At 41.6% G+C, this 19,442-nt stretch overlaps 1 protein-coding gene across 14 annotated transcripts in view; it reads right to left on the reverse strand.

Moving 5' to 3' along the window:
- MITF (melanocyte inducing transcription factor) overlaps positions 1-19,442 on the reverse strand; it is a 165,459-nt gene that overhangs the window by 67,590 nt on the left and 78,427 nt on the right. For 12 of the 14 annotated variants that reach the window (XM_032772834.2, XM_075073163.1, XM_032772847.2 and 9 more), the window contains one exon: positions 276-522. In XM_032772834.2, coding sequence (XP_032628725.1) covers positions 276-522 — 247 coding nt within the window. Of the gene's footprint in view, positions 1-275; positions 523-15,854; positions 16,033-19,442 lie in introns of those variants that run through there. The other 2 variants (XM_032772839.2, XM_032772836.2) reach the window with 2 other exon arrangements.

The raw sequence follows: 19,442 nt of genomic DNA on the forward strand, positions 1-19,442 counted from the left end.
TTAAGAGGGAATCTTTAAGAATCTGAAAGACAGACATTTTCAAACAAAAAATGTGTTAATTTTGCAACTAACACTTGCATCTGAGATCAAGTTAAAAACTTCTCATTCTTCTCTGGTATTGGGACACTGAGTTAAAGCTAAAAATGAAACCAGACCCTGCAGCCTATCTGTGAAGTTTAGTTACCATGAACATCAGTAACCATGTCACTATTACATAGACTATGTTTAGACAAGTATGAGAGCCAATGAACTGAACAAAAGTCACACTCACTTACCTTGAGGACTTCCATTGGCACCTGGGTTGGAGGGGGCAGGTTAGAGGGGACGCTGACGTTGATGGCTGGTGTCTGACTGAGTGGTACTCTCTGCTGCATGAACTGGGCTGCTTGCTGCTTCTGTTGCTGCTCTCGACGCTCTTGCTCCTGCATCTGCTCACGCATGAGCTGCTGTCGTAACAAAATCCGTGATGTCATACTGGAGGAGCTTAAGGGAGGCTTGGAAGCTCCAGGATGCTCGGAACTGCTGTGGGAAGACCAAAGCCACAGACATCTCAGTTTCCCCATCTAGAATAATTATTTTTTGTGACTGCAGAGTTACGTTAAGTGTGAAACAAAGTGGCTCTCACACATACAAGAATGAGTAATGATACGCTGCTCACGGTAAATTGGAATTTGGAGCTAATCTATTTTAGGTCCTTAGAAGCCAAATTAAGCTAAATTAACCTGATTACGTCTAACCATTATTTTCAAGTGTCGATCTCTAGCAGCAAAGAGGAAACTTTTAAGTTTTAGAAGTCTAATGCTCATTAACATCTAATAGAAATACAGCATCCCGTTGAGCCCTGTTGTAGTATGACTATAATTCTTTCATACTCCCATTTATAGTGGCAATGTTTTTATTAATTAAAAATCAAAAGAATGTATTTAGCATCTTAAGTTTAAGAGGACTTTACGCAACCCTTTATGTAGGCATTAGGGGTAGGGGAGAATTCCCAGAATTACTGAGGCCTGGGGCAAAAGTTCCACCACATGTTCCTGCCTCCCTGAGAGCACCTGGAAACCCCTCCATACTAACTTGGTGTTCAAGGGTGGGTTGGGGCAGTGGCTCCTTGCACCACGTTAGAGTTCTAGTAGATTTGCTAGTAGCACTCTCTTCAGGGGCGACCACCACTTGTGACAGTATCAACTCACTTTGAGGGCACTAGTAGGCCTGAAGTGAGGAGTGAGATGTGGGTGCAGGTAGGGAAACCAAAGCAATAGCTTGTAATGGATCCATGCTAGGAGGGGAAGTGAAGGGTATGAAGGGCATATGGGAGTAGCTGCGAGAGGCCCCCTGCAATGTGCTTTTTCCACAGATGGAGTGATCTGGCCCGTACTTTGTTCACAACACAATGATCAATACAAGTCCCATATTTTACATATATAACAACACAGGAAAAGCAGACAAAGAGAAAGAGAACAAAAGAAACGGGAAAGGTTGAAGACAAGATATTTGAAGAGGACATGATATTTGTTTTTTCCTGAACACGTGACACAATCTGAAGCGTAAAAGGAAGACTCCGTACTGGTTCACATTATTAAACCTGTTCATTTTATATCCCACCTACCAGGGACTGCTGTAATCAAACAAATACTTGACCAAGGACAACTTTGGGAGGTTAGGAAAGTTTCTGGTTCATTCCCATTCTGATCCATTTCACATATGCCACTTTTTAAAAACACACAAACACACACCATATTGTAAAATATTTGTATTTGAGCTGATTTTTTCCAACTACTATGCTGTATAATGGCATGTATTATATTTAGATTTGCTATAATTATTACAGTCATTTCATATTGAGATTCTATTTACAAGTAGTTTACAAAGAGTTAATAAATGAGTAACAGATTTTGTGTTTTACAGTAGTGTATAAAGTAGTATGTGGTATATAGATGATTACAAGTACATCAGTAGAAGGTGTTTTAAGTGATTATAAGCCACCGATTGACCTCTTGCATGCTATAGCAATCTACAATAGCCAATTAATCACTCATTAAACCCCTTTAAAAATGGAATCTTAATAAAAAATAACCATTATTTCTATGGTGTCTTTCATCCAAGAAGAACCCAAAATAATTTAAAACCACTGAGCAGCACATCTGTGGAAGGCAGGCAAGTGCATTTTAGATGGTTAAAGCTACTCAGCAGTTAAGAACAGATAATATTACAGAAATAACGCATCCACACAAGATAGCAAAGTCTCTTTTAGGTATGTATACACCCCTCTCACCCCAAGTATAGAAATGCATTTGTTGCTTGAACCTGTAGGATCAAACCCACAGCATATGCCAAGTTCATACAGTAAGACTGGGATTTTCAAAAGCCGTTAACTTCTATTGAAGTCAGAAACAAAGAGCACTAACACCTGCTATGTCTGACTTATTAAGATCCAGATCCCAACACCTCCCAAAAGAAATCTCAGCTGCAAAAACACTTTTTCTGATTAGATTAAATGTTAAATTAACAGCATTAATCACACAAAAATTAAATGGTACAGTGAAACCCCGCTATAACACGATGATTGGGGTCCAAAAAATTCGATCGTGCTAAATGCATGATCGCAGTATAGCGGCGTTTACCATTTCAAGCTTGTCAGTTTCAAGCCGGTCGATTTCTCTTGGGCAGAAAACTACTTTCATTTGCGAACTGCCCATAACAGTAACTGAAAGGGTGCAGCTCCAGCAGCGGGGGCTCTCAGCCATGCAGTGGGAGAGGGAAACACTTGGGGAGAGTAGGGGAGACGTGCAAGGGGCAGAGGAAGAGCGTTTAGAACCCACCAACCGCTATGCCTACCTTCATGCCTCCAGCTTCCATCCTGGGCACATCACACGATCCATTGTCTACAGCCAAGCACTGAGGTACAACCACATCTGCTCTAACCCCCCCAGACAGAGACCAACACCTACAAAATCTCCACCAAGCATTCTCAAAACTACAATACCCACACGAGGAAATAAGGAAACAGATCAACAGAGCCAGACGTGTACCCAGAAGCCTCCTACTGCAAGACAAACCCAAGAAAGAAACCAACAGGACTCCACTGGCCATCCATACAGCCCCCAGCTAAACCCCTGCCAATGCAATCATCAGGATCACAACCCATCCTGGAACAATGATCCCAACACTTTCCAGCCTTGGGTGGCAAGGGCTCGCTCGTCCAAGCACAACCCGCCAACTGAAACCGTAATCTCACTCAGCAACGCAGCACCGCACCATATAATCTCCAGCTCAGGAACCATCCAGCAAACAAACTTCTTTGATGCCAACTTTCTAGTCCGGCCCACATATCTATACAGCCCACACCATGCAACAGGACCTAACCAGATCAGCCACAAACATCACCAGTTCATTCACCTGCCACGTCCACACAATGTAATATACAGCCATATATGGCCAGAATGCCTCTCTGCCATGTACATCCGGTCAAACTGGACAGTCTCTAGCAGAAAGGATAAATGGACACAATCAGAAATTAAGGATGCAAATATACAAAAACGCTGTAGGAGAGTCACTTCAACCTCCCTGGCCCATCACGATAGCAGACCTGAAGGTGCCTACTCTGCAAAGCAAAAAAACTTCAGGACCAGACTCAAAGAGAAACTGCTGAAGCTTCCGTTCATCTGCAAATTGAACACCATTACAGCTCAGAGACTGAACAAAGACTGTGAATGCTTGCCAATAACAGGAACAGGTTCTCCTTCTTGGTTCAACCACCTCAGCTGCTAAGGACAGGGCCCTCAGCCTCCTGATTGAACAACGCATCATTATCTTCTAGCTTGCTTGCACAATATATATAACTTGCCCCTGGAAACTCCACCCCATGCATCCGACGAAGTGGGTATTCACCCACGAAAGCTCATGCTCCAAAATGTCTGTTAGTCTATAAGGTGCCACAGGATTCTCTGCTGCTTTTACAGATCCAGACTAATATGGCTACCCCTCTGATACTAGAACCAGTATGTTAAAATTAAATTGTTCACATTAGGAATAAAAAGGGAAATGGGTTATTTTGTTTAAATAACATTAAACCCAGATTTTCCAGAGCACACAATCTAATTTTCCTTTAGAAAAGGGGTGGGGAGGGGGAAGAGAAGAGGCTGTGTTGCTATTTAAGGCCTGTCAAGTTGAAACATTCCCAGAGAGACTGATCCTTTTGATAAAACACGAGAAAACCTTTGTGGTGAAACTAATGCAGCTGTGGAATAATCGTACTAATTAGCTGCTCAAGACAAGTCATTGACTGTGATACTCACAAAAAGAGTCTGTGAATACAAAGAAAATACAAAAAGTATTCTCACATCCTAAACCCATCACAGTGTTCTTTAACATCGTTAAAGTTCGGAAGAGCTTTTAAAAAGACATTCACGCATTTCCAAACTGCGGAGAGGTTCTATTTAAATGGCTGCTTACTAAAACAGCTACAGGTTAGAGCTGAAATACCATTTCAGCTGCAAAAAAACAAGGATCAATCCCACTCCTATTCAAGTCAATGGACATTTTATTTAGGTTTATAGACATGCTGAAGAGGGTGCCCACTCACACGCTCTAGGCATCATTGGCAGAGATTACAAATACATACCAAACTTAGCAAATAGATATCCCACTCCAGTCCCTCCTCAAAACAATTTACCCCTCCATTCTTCCCCCCACCCTCATGACAGTTGAAAATGGGGCAGGGGGATAGAGGAGCCTTGCAAGGCGCCCTGAAGTTCAAATCAGAGCTATTTTGAACCAAAAAAGGGGGAAGTGAATTTTGAAGCTGTAGGGCTTTTTCAAAGAACGGCCTGCCAGCAACGCCTCCTCATTTACACCAATGAGGCCACAGCTCAAGGACCTCTGCTGCTCTCAGCTATGGCAGCATGCCATGAGGGGAGAGACTATCTCTGTTTTGTCATTTATTCCTACAGGAGCAGGCCCACTGTATTTAATGGCAATTCATTTTATAAAACTCTTCAACATTCCCCTGCCATGAGTGCAGAAGACTGGACTAGATGACCTCTTGTGGTCCCTTCAAATCCTACGATTTATGATCCTACGATTTTGTGTTCTTAAAACAAAAAAAAAAGGTCAGTCCTTCTTTAGAAATGACTTAGATAACCTGGCAACAAACTCATCTGATCTCTGACTAAGTCTATTGATCTTATAGGTCTCTTCAAAGTTCTGGGCTACTGGAAAGACATTGTTTTGTGTGTGACAAACTTGGCAATAGAAGATCTGAGAGTATACTCCTAACACAAATACCATAAAGGGAAAACAAAAGGAGCCTGATCTTTTTCACATCCAAAACATCAGATCTAGGGGGGCCAGATGAGAGGGGAAGAACAAGCTCCGGAGATTACAGAATGTTCTGTTCATCCTTAATACTTGGAAGAAGCCAGAAACAAATTATTTAGCAGCAAAAGAATTTAGTGAGCTAAGTAGACCTGTAGCTCAGTTTTTATTCATGCACAAACTGGTTACATAAGGGAGGTAGCCAATATAGTACAGTTACTCCTAAAACTGACAGGATTCTGTAGTAGCACGCACCATTGCGCTCACACTGGAATGGAAGCTCTGAAGTTGAGGAACTTTCTGCTCTGACCTCCTTTTCCAGTTGAGTAACTTGGCCCAAATGAAACTCATATGAGAAAAATATTCCATATTTACTACCTTCTTTAGTAAAACAAGTTATACTTTGGGGGTGGGGGGCGGTGCACAAACTTACCCTCCTCACACTTGTTCTACTGACAGCTACGTACTCACATAAAGGTACTAAAACTGGTCAAGCCTAGAGTCCTCAGACTAGAAGCTCTGGGAGCAGCCTCTGTCCTGCAAAAGAGCGAAGACTTGCATTACAATTACCTCCTCAGCCTTCAGAGGTCAAGGAGAACTTCATTGATTTTCTGCTGTCATACAAAAAGAACAGGAGTACTTGTGGCACCTTAGAGACTAACAAATTTATTTCAGCATGAGCTTTCGTGAGCTACGTCTCACTTCTGTCATACAGGTGACGTGGAGCCCGTAAAGGGAAAAGACTACATCTTCTGCAAGGAGGAGGGGTCAGCGATAGATGCAGCTGGTAGGGGCTGCTCCATCTATCCAGACACTAAGCAAAGCTGCCCCTTGTCTTTATGGCACAGAGGTGGCCTTGGCACTTCTAGCCATTCATGTGCAAGGAAGAAGCGGAAGAGGTGCTTTTAAAAAAGCGACAGTTGACATTCTCATTTGCCCCCTTTTCTTAAAGCATAAAGAGGCAAAGTTGGCCCTTTCCTAAAGTGCTGCTGCTCCTTCTCCAATTACGAGTTCCGCTACATGAGTGGGAAGGCTGTCAGACAAGTGGCAAATGATTTTTAATAGATGCATTGGACCCTCCTGCTAACCCTTCCCTGAGTGCTCACTATTAGTGGGTTAGGTTCAGTCGCTTTTTTTTGTACAATATGATGCACGAGGCCACCCATGGTCGTTACAAGATCGTTTGGGCTGCCGTGCCTTCTGTGGAATGGACTGTCCAGTCCTAGGTCTTCTTCCATCAGACCCAGCTGCCCAAACTAGAGACGGGGACGAGACTGGATTGAGTGAAACTCAATGTAGACTGAATTCAAAGGTTGTACGTTCCCTGCCAAAGGGTCAGCACCCTCGTGTCATAACTAGAAAGGGAAGGGTAATAACTCTCCTGTAGACAATACTATAAAATCCCTCTCCTGTAGACAATACCATAAAATGGCCAGAGGCACCAACATCCTTTTACCCCTATAAAGGGTTAAGAAGGTTAGGTAACTGTTAGGGGGCTTATTCCTTCACCCTCTCACGTCCCTGGTCCTTCTCGCATGAACAGAGAGCAATAATACCCGAAGTCCAAAGGCGCAAACAATTCGATGTTTATTGGGGTGACCTTCCAGCAAGCATGATTCCAGTTTCCTTCCTTAGTGTCCCCCTTCCCAGCTCTGACACCACAGAGCCTTGCCTGTGTCCCTAAACCCCAAGAGAGAGATTCAAAGACCAATAAGGGGACAAGATACTCTTCAATCTTGGGAAGGAGGGTGTTCACCTGGGACTGAAGGGATGGACATCAACCCATCTCTCCAAAATCTCTGCACAGTGGGCCCTATTGCAAAATTTGTGAGGTAACGCCAGGCAAGCATTTAGTGTATCGTTGGTTTTCTCAACTGAATATTCCGTAAGCACGTAGAGGGTTACCTCGGTGGCTGGAAGGTGGAACCTAAGCAGAGGCGTGCTCGGGATCTCTGAATCGAAGACCGACGAAAGTCAGTTTCCATCCTGATTTTACAGAGTAGGAAGTGGACCTTTCTTTAATAAAATCTTCTGTTTAAGGAACCAAGGGGTGAAGCGGTTTCACAGGAACTAACTGAGGGAGATTACGGAAGCCTACCCAGCTGAAAAGGGGGTAGAGGGCTGTGGGGGAGAATAGTGTGAGGGAAAGAGGAACCCAAGGGGCTGTCAAAACAATAGTTAAGGGGGACACGGCTCTTTTACCTGAAAGATTAAGAACCATAAACCAGGGCTGACACGCTGGACAGAGGACCGAACAAGAGGGACAAGATACTTTGCAAAACGTGGTGGAGGAAGGTTGTTGGTGCCGTCTGCTTGGATTTGTTCACTCTTGGACTTAGAGACCAGACGCAATCCCAAGCTCCCAAATCTTGCTAGATCCAGTCCTCAGTTTCCAAATGTAAGCACAGCCAGCAAGGCAGAAGTAAGTTTATTGGTGTCTTCATGTAAAGGTCCTTTTGGCTGAGAGGATTTACTCTTGTTGCTGTAACTGAACCTAAAGGAGAGGGGTCCGCTGGGCTAGACGAATTGATTACCTGTAAAGTAGTTCCATCCGATTTACAGAGATGATTTTGACCTGCTCGGCATCACCATTGTTCTCCAAATCTTTCTGCACAGTGTTCCTATTTCAAATTTGTGGGTAGTAACAGCCAGGCAAGCTGTTGTTTTATCTGTTGGTTTCTACTTGTGAATATTCCTATTACTGAGGGTATGTAACCTTTGTTTGCTGTAATTTTGTAACCTAAGGTAGATGAGGGCGTTTCCTCTGGGATCTCTGATCTGATTACCCTGTAAGTTATTTTTCCTCTGTTTTACAGAGATGAGTTTACCTTTTCTTTTATAATTCTTCGTTTTAAGAACCAAGGGGTTTTGGATCTGTGTTCACAGGACTATGGCCCTGAGGGAGATTACGGAAGCCTACCCAGCTGAAAAGGGGGTAGTAGGGCTGTGGGCGGAGGTATAGTGTTGAGGGAAAGAGGAACTTCAAGTGGGCTTGTCATAAACAGATAGTTAAGGGGGACACGTTTCTCTTCTATACCTGTTAAAAGAGTTAAGTAAGCTTCAGTAGAATAACCAGGGCTGACACGCTGGACAGAGGACCGAACAAGAGGGACAAGATACTTTGCAAAACGTTGGTGGAGGGCAAGGTTTGTTGGTGCCGTCTTTGCTTGGGATTTGTTCACTCTTGTGGATCTTAGAAAGGGACCAGACGTCAATCCCAAGCTCCCAAATCTTGCTAGATCCAGTCTCTCATGTTTCCAAATTGTAAGCAACAGCCAGGCAAGGCAGAAGTAAGTTTATTGGTGTCTTCTCATGTTGATTGTAAGGTTCCTATTTGGCTGAAGAGGATTTTACCTCTGTGTTGCTGTTTAACTGAAACCTAAAGGCTTAGAGGGGCTTCCGCTGGGCTATGACGAATTTGATTACCTGTAAAGTAGTTTCCAATCCGATTATACGAGAGATGATTTTGACCTTTCTTCTTTAATTAAAAGCTTTCTTTTTAAGAACCTGATTGATTTTTCCTTGTTTTAAGATTCAAGGGGATTGGATCTGGACTCACCAGGGACTGGTGGGGGATAGGAGGGGGGATGGTTAATTTCTCCTTGTTTTAAGATCCAAGGAGTTTGGATCTGTGTTCACCAGGGAATTGGTGAAGTCCCTCAAGGCCACCCAGTGAGGGGAAAGTTTTGGGGGGACAGGAAGGGCTCCAGACACTGACTTTTGGATGGTGGCAGTGTATCAGATCTAAGCTAGTAATTACGCTTAGAAATGTCCATGCAGGTCCCTACATTTGTACCCTAAAAGTTCAGAGTGGGGAAGGAACCTTGACATGGTCCTTTCCCTGTTGCTTTCTAAAGCACGTGATGGTGGCAGAGTGCCAGGTTTTAACCTAAGCTGGTAGAAATAAGCTGAGAGGGCTTTCATGTGGGTCCTCATATCTGTATCCTAGAGTTCAGAGTGGAGAAGGAATCTTGACAATCCCTGCCTCAAGGAAATTCACAATCTAGGGCCTCTTTGGAAATCTCAGGTGGCAGGTATGGCCACTGCCACTGACCAGAAACATTCCAACCTTCTCTTCTTGATACACACTTCACCACAATGAGCCACAACTGCCACTTCCAATTGTGATTATCTCCCACTCTGCCACCCCCACAACTGGGTCTACCCCAGAAGGTCAGCTAGCCAAGACACTGGGGAAACCCCCTCATTCTAGTGAAGTGTGTGTGTAATGGGATGAGTTTCAGTGATAGCCACGTTAGTCTGTTTTAACCAAAAAACGAGGAGTCCCTGTGGCACCTTAGGGTACATCTATACTACCTGTCGGATCGGCAGGCAGCGTTCAATATATTGGGGATCGATTTATCGCGTCTCATTTGGACGCGATAAATTGATCTGCAAATCGATGCCTGGACTCCACCTCGGCAGGAGGAGTAAGTGGAGTCAACAGAGGAGCTGCAGCAGTCGACTTGCTGCCGTGTGAGGATGGCCAGGTAAGTTGAACTAAGATACTTCAACTTTAGCTACGTGAACAGCGAATAGCATATCGGAGGTTGTGTATCTTAGTTTGAAACTGCCCCCTATTACTGTAGCCCAGGCCTTAGAGACTAGCTTATGCCCAAATAAATTTGTTAGTCTCTAAGGTGCCACAAGGACTCCTCATTTGGGGGGCGGAGGGGGAAACGGGATTGTTAACCACACAAGGTTTGGAACCTCAGTTTTAAATCTCACCTAGACTGCATTTCTGACAGCAGAGCCCCTAACACCATGCCCAGGCACGATTCACTCTAATTCAAGTGGTCTACCTTTTCCCAACCAATATTTGTAATTATAGGTTATTAGGAGATTTTATGAACTCTCACACATTTTTTTATACAGCTGAGCTCACAATTTAGTTACTACAATAGGTGGTATGGTCATCTGCTCTGAATGCCCACCAGCTTCTTTGAGAATCATCTTTGACTCTGATTCAGTAAAAGCAGGATGGACAACAACCCAGACCCCAGCACCACCTGCCCTGCCCCCCTCCACAAACACACACACCCCAAGACATGATGGGTGGATGTCATCAGACACCGGTCCCTCACAGACATCCTTCCCAGTAGTATACCAGATTTGGCTCAGGACAGAACATCTGGGAGGTGCATAATGCATTTAGTGGCCTCTACACTGCCCATCCAACAGCCTGAGAACTAACCCCTTGTACACTCCTGTGTAACTAATGAATTGTTTAACTCTGCAGTAGGAAAGCTCTGTGATAAAGTAAATGTTATTTTGATAAACCATAAGATTCAGGATCTTTCTACAAATGCAGGAGGTGATGTCGTGAAATTCCACCTACTGAAACTGACCAACAGACCCATCTTTTAAACTGACAAATCATTAAATTGGTTATCAATATTCTAACAAGTGTACTTCAGCATGGAACACAAGTAGTTGGGTTTGTATAACAAATACATTTATGAGCACCACAAGCTACTCCGATGAACCATAAACTGCCTGACTTTTATTTGCAATTTTGAGCCCCAGAGAAATTACTGATTACAGTTTAATGAATACAATCCAAACTATGTTTTCTGTCTGTATGGACGGCTGGAAGATCTGAATGACTATACATGTTACCCCATAATGTAGATAGTCAATATTATATAAAAAAAAGGACACTGACCTTTTTTTTAAAAAAATTACATTATTCTAAAAACCCAAATTCCTTTACCAGGTTACTAACATCAGATTATTAAAACTAAACATTTTCAGAACCTAATTTACTTTTCACTATTTATGCAGTTGGTTTAGCTCTTTTTTTGTTTGAGCTGAGACACAAACAAAAAATAGACTAGACAATTTCTAGTCAGTCAATTTGGCTTGCAGCTTCTTAAGTGTCAACAGAATTTTGAACGGTTTTAGTTGCAAAAACTAATTTAGGTTGGATTCTTTTGTTTAAAACATTTCCAAAGAAATTTCTAATAAGGAGTTATGAAATATTCCTGTCGACCTTAGATTTAAAAAAGCTCTTGTTACAAACCTAAATTATGGGCTAAGTTTTACTCAACCATGTCTCTTCTATCTAAAAGCTTTTTCTGAAGACACACAGTAATTATGTTTAAAAGAAATATGGATCGACATTCTTATTGTTTTGCATTTGTACAGCACTTAGCACAATGGGGTCCTGGTCCATGACTAGGGCGCCTTGGGCTACAGAAATACAAACAAACAACTCAATCTAAGCTCTTGAAAAACAAGGTCCTCATTTTCAGTTAGTACTCCGTGTTTATGGGAAATAAAACCTCCTATGTCTTTTGCCTAGAGTGGCACACAACCGATAACCCAAAGCATCTACATGGCAATCCAAACATTTAATATAACTCCCCAAGACACGGTCAAGAAATGTAAGGACATCCTTCACAGATGTAACAGCCATTCAACAATTTTGACAGTATAGGAGATCCAAGCTGCAGCCATCACCTCTGGATAACTTGTGGAAAATGGGAGCAATCAACTAAAGTCTCTAAACAATCTTTATTTTTATCTAGTGAATGTGGTAAAAGTGATAAATTAAGGTAACACGCCTTTGTATTCCAGTTTGTCCCACAATTTTTGACTAGTGAGAAAAGTGACACGCCCAAACTCTTTCTTCACTGTTCCTTTTTTCATTTGTTTTACTGAGCCTTTGAACTATCTGAAGCAGAGCTGCATGAAACACAGTGGTTTAAATTCACAGGAACGCTGTAATTTGTCCCCTCATACTTGTTTCACACACTAATACTTACATTTAGCTCTGGATTTGCCCTCTCCCCACACAGCACCAAGTTCTTCCCCTTTTCCAGGTTGAAATGGTAGGTTGTTTGGGTGGAACCCACCCACACAATATCAATCTAGGACGGTTCAGAGCTCAAAACAGGTCCACTAGTTTTCTTGAACCACTAGGCCAGGGGTAGGCAATCTATGGCACATGTGCCAAAGGCGGCACACGAGCTGATTTTCAGTGGCACTCTCAGTGCCCGGGTCCTGGCCACTGGTCCAGGGGGGCTCTGCATTTAATTTATTTTTAATTTTAAATGAAGCTTCTTAAACATTTTAAAAACCTTATTTACTTTACATACAACAATAGTTTAGTTATATAATATAGACTTATAGAAAGAGACCTTCTAAAAAAATTAAAATGTATTACTGGCACGCGAAACCTTAAATTAGAGTGAATAAATGAAGACTTGGCACACCACTTCTGAAAGGTTGCCGACCCCTGCACTAGGCAAATAGGTATAGAGTTTTGAGTTTGTAATTGAACTCAAAGCCAAGCAAGCAGAGGGTTTTGTGTTAAAACAGCTAGAGTGCATACGTTTTGGAAGGTCTCCCCCTAGCCCCTGCAAGGATGAAATTTACAATATCCCTTCCTATTTAAAGTTTGGATCAACATGGCTTAAGATGTTCTAAACCAAGGAATTGGAAAACAACCTATTCTTGTTATAGTGTCCAAGAAATGGATGTGTTTGAAATGCAGATGTTAAAATCATTATTCTGCACAATACTCTGTTTTGTAAACAGCTCCAGACTGGCTGGCTAATTTGGGGCTAGCTCTTGAGCTTCCAGAAGTCCACAGTACTTCAAATAAGTAACTGATTGATAGAAACAAAGACATATGAACCTTAAGAGATCTATGTAGAAAAGAAGCAATGACAAGGCCACAAAATAAGCAGATTAGTATATTTCCATCCTGAAATGTTACTCCACACTCTTCTGGATAAAAGAAGGGGTAGAGCTTTCAATGAAGGTGTTAAAAATGCTAAAACGTGATCCCTGCCACATTACTCTACTAAGGGAGAAGACGACTGCAGAGGGCAACAGTTCAGAAAATAAGCACAGGTTACTAGACTTACCATTAGGCCATTTGGGGATAAAGATCCGATAAAACTTGCTTACCGGGAAGTTATTACTCCTTTATAAGCCTGAACAATGATGACAGGGCTTTCAAGAGCCCCAAGTATCTGAGAAAAATCTTACTAAAGCTCAACTATTTAAGTGGAATGAGAGCACGCACAAAAAGTGAGGCCACTTGCCACCCTATGTTTCTGTGATGACTTAAAGCAGTCCAGCCTTAAAGGTTTAGGTAAGAGATCAGCCTAGCCAAAACTTTTAGTGTATAAAAATATCAAGCCAAAAGAAGCAACAGAGATGGTTAAGTACAAAGATTAAACATTCCAAGAAATCTACTGAGATGTGTGTCCTTATGAGGCCCAGAGGTAAGAGAGAATGCACAGTTAGAAAAACTTGCGTTTAAGGTCATTTAGCCAGTCCACACTGACTTATACAGAGAGTACCTTGTGTTCCTAGTCAGTACAGAACATAAGTGGATATTCACATTGTTATTTCTACCTTGATCTCAATTTAAAACATATTCATTTTAAACTGGAAATTTTTATTTGGTTTGAGCCAGAGATGTTATCAGAAGAGAACTGATAAAACCTTTCCCATTCATGTGGCTCTGATATTCTGTTTTTGATTAATTAAAAACTTCAGCACCACAAATTAATTTGTATTAATTCAGGTTTCAGTCTCTCTACACAGAGGAAAAACATCCAGAATTAAGATTTCAGATCGACTTTGCATGACTTAACCTACACTCGCATCAATGTCCCTTCTCTCACACACACACCCCATTCCCTACTCTGTTGATAACAGTGAAACTTCTGATTGCTTCTTAAATGCCAGTGGATTTTGCCATTCACCCTACTGAAGGCTATCCCATGGAAAAAAGATAAGGAAGCACATTATAAAAGTTATAATAAGGGAGAAAAGATTGAGTTAGGAGAGTGATTTTGTACATAACAAATTACTACAGGTTTCCCTGTAGCACTTTGTACTTCATTCCTAAAACTTAATAATTGATTGTGGGTTATAGTGACACTTTACTCCGCAATTCTATTGGCTGCCATGGCTTAAAGTACCAATGTGGGGAAAAAAGAAAANGCCTTTGCAAGGTTAAAGAGACAGTTACCAGCTATAGCACCGTCTGCACTTGGAAATTGGTGATGACGTTTATCAGTCCTTTTGTACTGTCTGCTGCTGTCATGGGTGCTCCTGACAGGCCTCGCTGAAGACAAAAATGGGAATGACTCCCCAGGTCATTCCCTTCTTTATGTTTTGTCTAAAAATAGAGTCATTCCTGCCTAGAATATGGGGCAAGTGTACTAGAGAACCAGAGAGCACAGCCGCTCTGGGTCAGAGCCCCAGAGATCCCTCAGAAATGATGATGCCATTCTAGGCGGTGCCCCTGCAACAATCCCTCCCCCTGTTGCTTCCTTCCTCCCCCAACGTTTTCTGTGTTCATCTCAAACTACACTTGCTCTGAGCTGCCCTCCTCCAACTACACCATTTAAAGTCCATCAAACAGTTGGACGTACTCTCAGTACAGTATGCAGCAAAACTGGTGTGTTCTACAGTGGATGCACCTGGGTGTTTTGTCAACAGGTGCAGGGTTAAAGAATCTTTCAAAAAGCCAGTTCAGAGAGGGGGGAAAAAATCTGCAAGTGAATCAAAATGAGTTTTTATAAAGAGACAAAAAAAAGAGTCTCACAAATAAGCAATTAATTGTTGAAACAACAGATGGACTTATCCAGTAAAGTATGGATTTTTTTAATTAAAAATTCTATTAAATAGTTGTGTACTATTTAGTATTTTCCATTTTTTCTGCCAGTCTTTAAAACACACCTTCACAAGCTGCTGAACATAATGCTTTTCCATCTTAATGAAAACCTCTCTCATGACCTGAGAGCATTCAGTAAATAATTATTAAGCTTTGGCAGTGGCTTTTGCATGAGTCTTGACTTATAAAATGCCATAAGTTGATTTGCTTGAATGCCTATTCACTTGGGGACACAGCTTTCAGTATTGTTTAGAAAGCTTTATCACCATATTTCTAAGCAGGGTAAACGTAAAGAGGCAATATCTAGAAGTTGCAGAGGTCACAGTAATAAAGGATTTTTCAGTTTGTATGTTAAAAGCTCAGAGGATAATTATAAGTTCAAAATACATAAAGGAGACTTTCAAATATACTGGTTAAAAATAATCACTATAAAATCATTTAATATTGATATCTGTTATATACTTCAGTTTAACCAGGAGATGTCAGTAAACAAAAAAAAACAACCAAGATTTTCAGGAAAGGAAAATTTGCCATACATGTATATCCTTGTTCAGATGCATTAAGAAATGAGTGTCAGTATAATAAATCAGAAACACAACTAATTATGTTATCCCAACCCACACAATACATTTATATCCTATATCGAACCCTGCTTTAGCCCAACCACCAAGTTTTGTTTAACAATTTCAAAAGTCATTAAAAACAAATTAAAGCATTTCTAGGTTCCCCCTACCGAAAGTTGCCAACTCTGTCTTAGCCAGTCAGACACAGCTGTTGTAGCTTCAAGCGAGGTGACAAGGACAAGTTAACAAGCACAGTATTTTTAACTCTCAGAACAAAACCTCCATCACAATCAGACAATTTGTTCAGAGTGCTGTTTCTAAAATAAAGTCTCACTTACAGATAGAAGCTTTCAAAGGAGCATGGCATGAACATCTGAACTCTAAGAGCTTCCATCTTCCCCCCTTCTCCACCTCTTTAAGGTGTTCTGCAAGCCCTTGGAGAAGAGTGAAAGTCAAACTAAGTTCTGGCAGTGGATATGTCACTAGGGGTGGCTCCAGATAAGACCCTGGCAACTCCAATCCAAGCAGAGTTCTGTGCCAGAATGGTGCCCTAGCGTCTGCGTGCATCAACAGACCTGTTTAATCCAGCACCTACCTGGGGGAAAGAGCTGCTTGTCACAGTAAAATGAAAAGCCTCATTTAAAAGTGAATAGGAAGAAATTCAGAATCAGGGTTCTACAAGGTGTGATATACTTATTTCTTACAAACAACATGTTAAACTATTGCACATGAAGTATTTGATCAGATCATCCCAGAACAGTAGATACACATGCTGTGCCATGATTTGAAGAAATAAAGCATGGTTTGTAGCATTAGGGCTCAATCCCAAACACCTATACACAAAAGTCACTATACTGCTCGTAGGCTCACTGACTTAATGAAACTTTAGACAGCTTTGGGGGGAGGAGGGGAGAGAGAGATAAGAGATGCTACCGAAAGCAGCTATCCCCTTCACAAATTAATGGCCTGGCCACACAAGCACTAATGCTCACTCATTCTGCAGTTGGAGAGCACTGGCTAGCAAAGGATCCCCTAGCAACCAGGACTTTCACAGGAACTGAGCTCCTCAGGAGACCAAAGGGGCCTGGAAAAGCAGATGGGCCCAGGCAGGACTGCAACAGTAAGTGACCTCTATTTCTGCTGGCTTCTGGGAGATGAACCCCTTCTTGCTTCCACCATGGGACAAACTCTGCTATCCGGTAGAACAAACTTATTGAAACATTGTGTGTGAAAGCTTGGAATTTACTGCTCCTTAGGCAAATGCAGCCTATGTGTGGGAAGACAGGGCCTTTAAATATATATTTTCTTTAAAGTGTAAACCATTTTCACCTTCCAAGTTTAAGAAAAGGAAACCAGGTCCTCCTGGTGATAAGGATATTAGCTGTAACAAACACCGTAGTCAAAGCTATACGGATGTCATTAGTTGACTCCATTAGTACTGTTACAGAACCTATTTTAGCTGTGTTTGAAAGACACAGAGGCAGAATCCCCAAACAGAAGGGAGAAAAACTGTTAGGTAAGGTTGACTTCCAGCTTTCCAGCAACTGCAAGGTATCAAAAAATAATTTAAAAAATGTAGCGGACTTTAGTTAATATTCTCCAATAAACTTTCAAAGCCATGCACCATGAGAACAAACTTATGCTTTTCTTTCACAGGTATCTGCTATGAGCTAGCTTTAAAGATTTGCCTTTCACTTGGAAGTCTTATTAGTCACCTTGTTAAAGACTTTTTCAAGCAATTCAGACACTACTTTCCTTTTATCAGTACGTACTGATAAACATGTTTGCAATAAATAGACTACACGCTACAATAAAAGCCAAAGGTGGTAAAATGGAGCAGCCAGCAGATAACACCGCCCTGATAATCTCTACAGTTTAGGAGCTTTGTAATGTAAAATGTACCTTCTTTATCTAGGTAAACAAATAGAAGGATAATGCTGTCGCCAATGGGGTAGACAAAACGTTTGTTAATTTCACTACACTACAGCTTTACAACTGGTTGGCCCTAAAAATCTGACCTCATGTCATTTAGTTAAAAGAATAAATGAGTTATGTTAAATTATCGCTTGACTTTTGGGACCTGTAAACTCACTCGTGTGAGCAGCCCCGCTGAACAAAAACAGGAATAACTCAAGTTGAGTGTTCTCAGTTTCTGCACTTATTTGTCATTTATCAGGATCTCTCCAAGGGGGGAAAAAAAGTTTACAGTGGTGTAAAAAGAACAGGAGTACTTGTGGCACTTCAGAGACTAACAAATTTATTTGAGCGTAAGCTTTCGTGGGCTACAGCCCACTTCTTCGGATGCATGGAATGGAACATATATTGAGGAGATGTATATACACATACAGAGAGCATGAAAAGGTGGGAGTTGTCTTACCAACTCTGAGAGGCCAATTAAGAAAGAAAAAAAAACTTTTGAAGTGATAATCACACTTCTTATCAACCTGTCTGTATCAAAAGTTTTTTTTCCTTTCTTAATTGGCCTTTCAGAGTTGGTAAGACAACTCCCACCTTTTCATGCTCTCTGTATGTGTATATACATCTCCTCAATATATGTTGCATTCCAAGCATCCGAAGAAGTGGGCTGTAGCCCACGAAAACTTATGCTCAAATAAATTTGTTAGTCTCTAAGGTGCCACAAGTACTCCTGTTCTTTTTGCGGATACAGACTAACATGGCTGCTACTCTGAAACTTGTTATAGTCGTGTAATAATTCAGGAACTAAATTCCTCTGTTCATCCTGGATTCTGTGTTTACTGACTTAACTTGTTACAACCGTGTTTGATAATAATTTCTAAAGAATTCAAAGGTTCCCTAAATCTCATCTCTTTACACACATGACATCCTGGTTCAGTTGTGTTGAACAAACAGGACTTTTAAAAGTGAGAAAAGGAAATACTTATGTAAGACTTGATTAAAGAACCACAAACAACCACAATAATGAAAAATCACAATGCAAATTCTGTGCTCCGGTACGTTTAGATCTACTTTCCCATCGATGTGTGCACTTTATTAACAGTAGTACATGTTACATACATGGAGAAAACAAGCCCCTGCATGTTGCAGAGACAATTCTAAGATCAAAGTGATCCTTATTATACAACATACAAACTCAGCATTGCCAACACTAGCAATGATATTTGGTATGTATCTTAAAGTCCCACTTCCTGGAGGCAAGCGATTATGCAAGCAGGTTACCAATAAAAACAGGGGTGGGACGAGAAGAACAAGAAGTTTCTAGCCCTCTAGGCTGCCAAGAAAAGCTTAAAAACTAAAATCAGAAAGTAACCTCAAATTATTTTTTTAAATATTTTTAAGCCGCTCATGATTTTGGGGTCCTGACTCATTGCTTCTGAAGGCTTGGGGTTGGCCATTCAGCTAATTCTGAAGCCCTATATCTGAGTCCTTCCATTCCTATGCCCATTGCAAAGAGTGCAGGGGAGGGGAATGCGCAGAAAACGTGGTTTGCCATGATGCCGTTGTGGGCATACTTCAGCGCCCGGTGGAGATTACAGCAGCTTCTCACTACTCTAATTTACCTTGGACTGCCAATAGTCTGCTTGCACTCTTGGGCAGCCATGAAATGCTAGCTGGCCACACACAGCTCCTTCCCCTTGTACAAGGTTGTACGGGTACCATGAGAGTGTTGAGAATATTGTTCGGCCAGCTCAATGCCAGCTGGGGAGTACTCCTACTTTGGGGATATTCCTTGGGGAGATCTGCTTCCTTTAGCCATTACTTTATGTCACCAGAAAAGGGAAAGAGAGGCCCCAGTGGTAACACACAATCAGGTCAAGTGTCTTCTCATCTCCAGGTGTCAATAAAAGGGATACTATCAACTTAAACGTAACTTGAGTGTGCAACTTTTTCCCTTTAATTTATCATTTTTCCTGCAGGTTAGATTGCTATAAACTAGAGGAGAATGA

The sequence above is a fragment of the Chelonoidis abingdonii genome, chromosome 17 (genome assembly GCF_003597395.2).
Source record: "Chelonoidis abingdonii isolate Lonesome George chromosome 17, CheloAbing_2.0, whole genome shotgun sequence".
NCBI classification, from domain to species: Eukaryota; Metazoa; Chordata; order Testudines; family Testudinidae; genus Chelonoidis; species Chelonoidis abingdonii.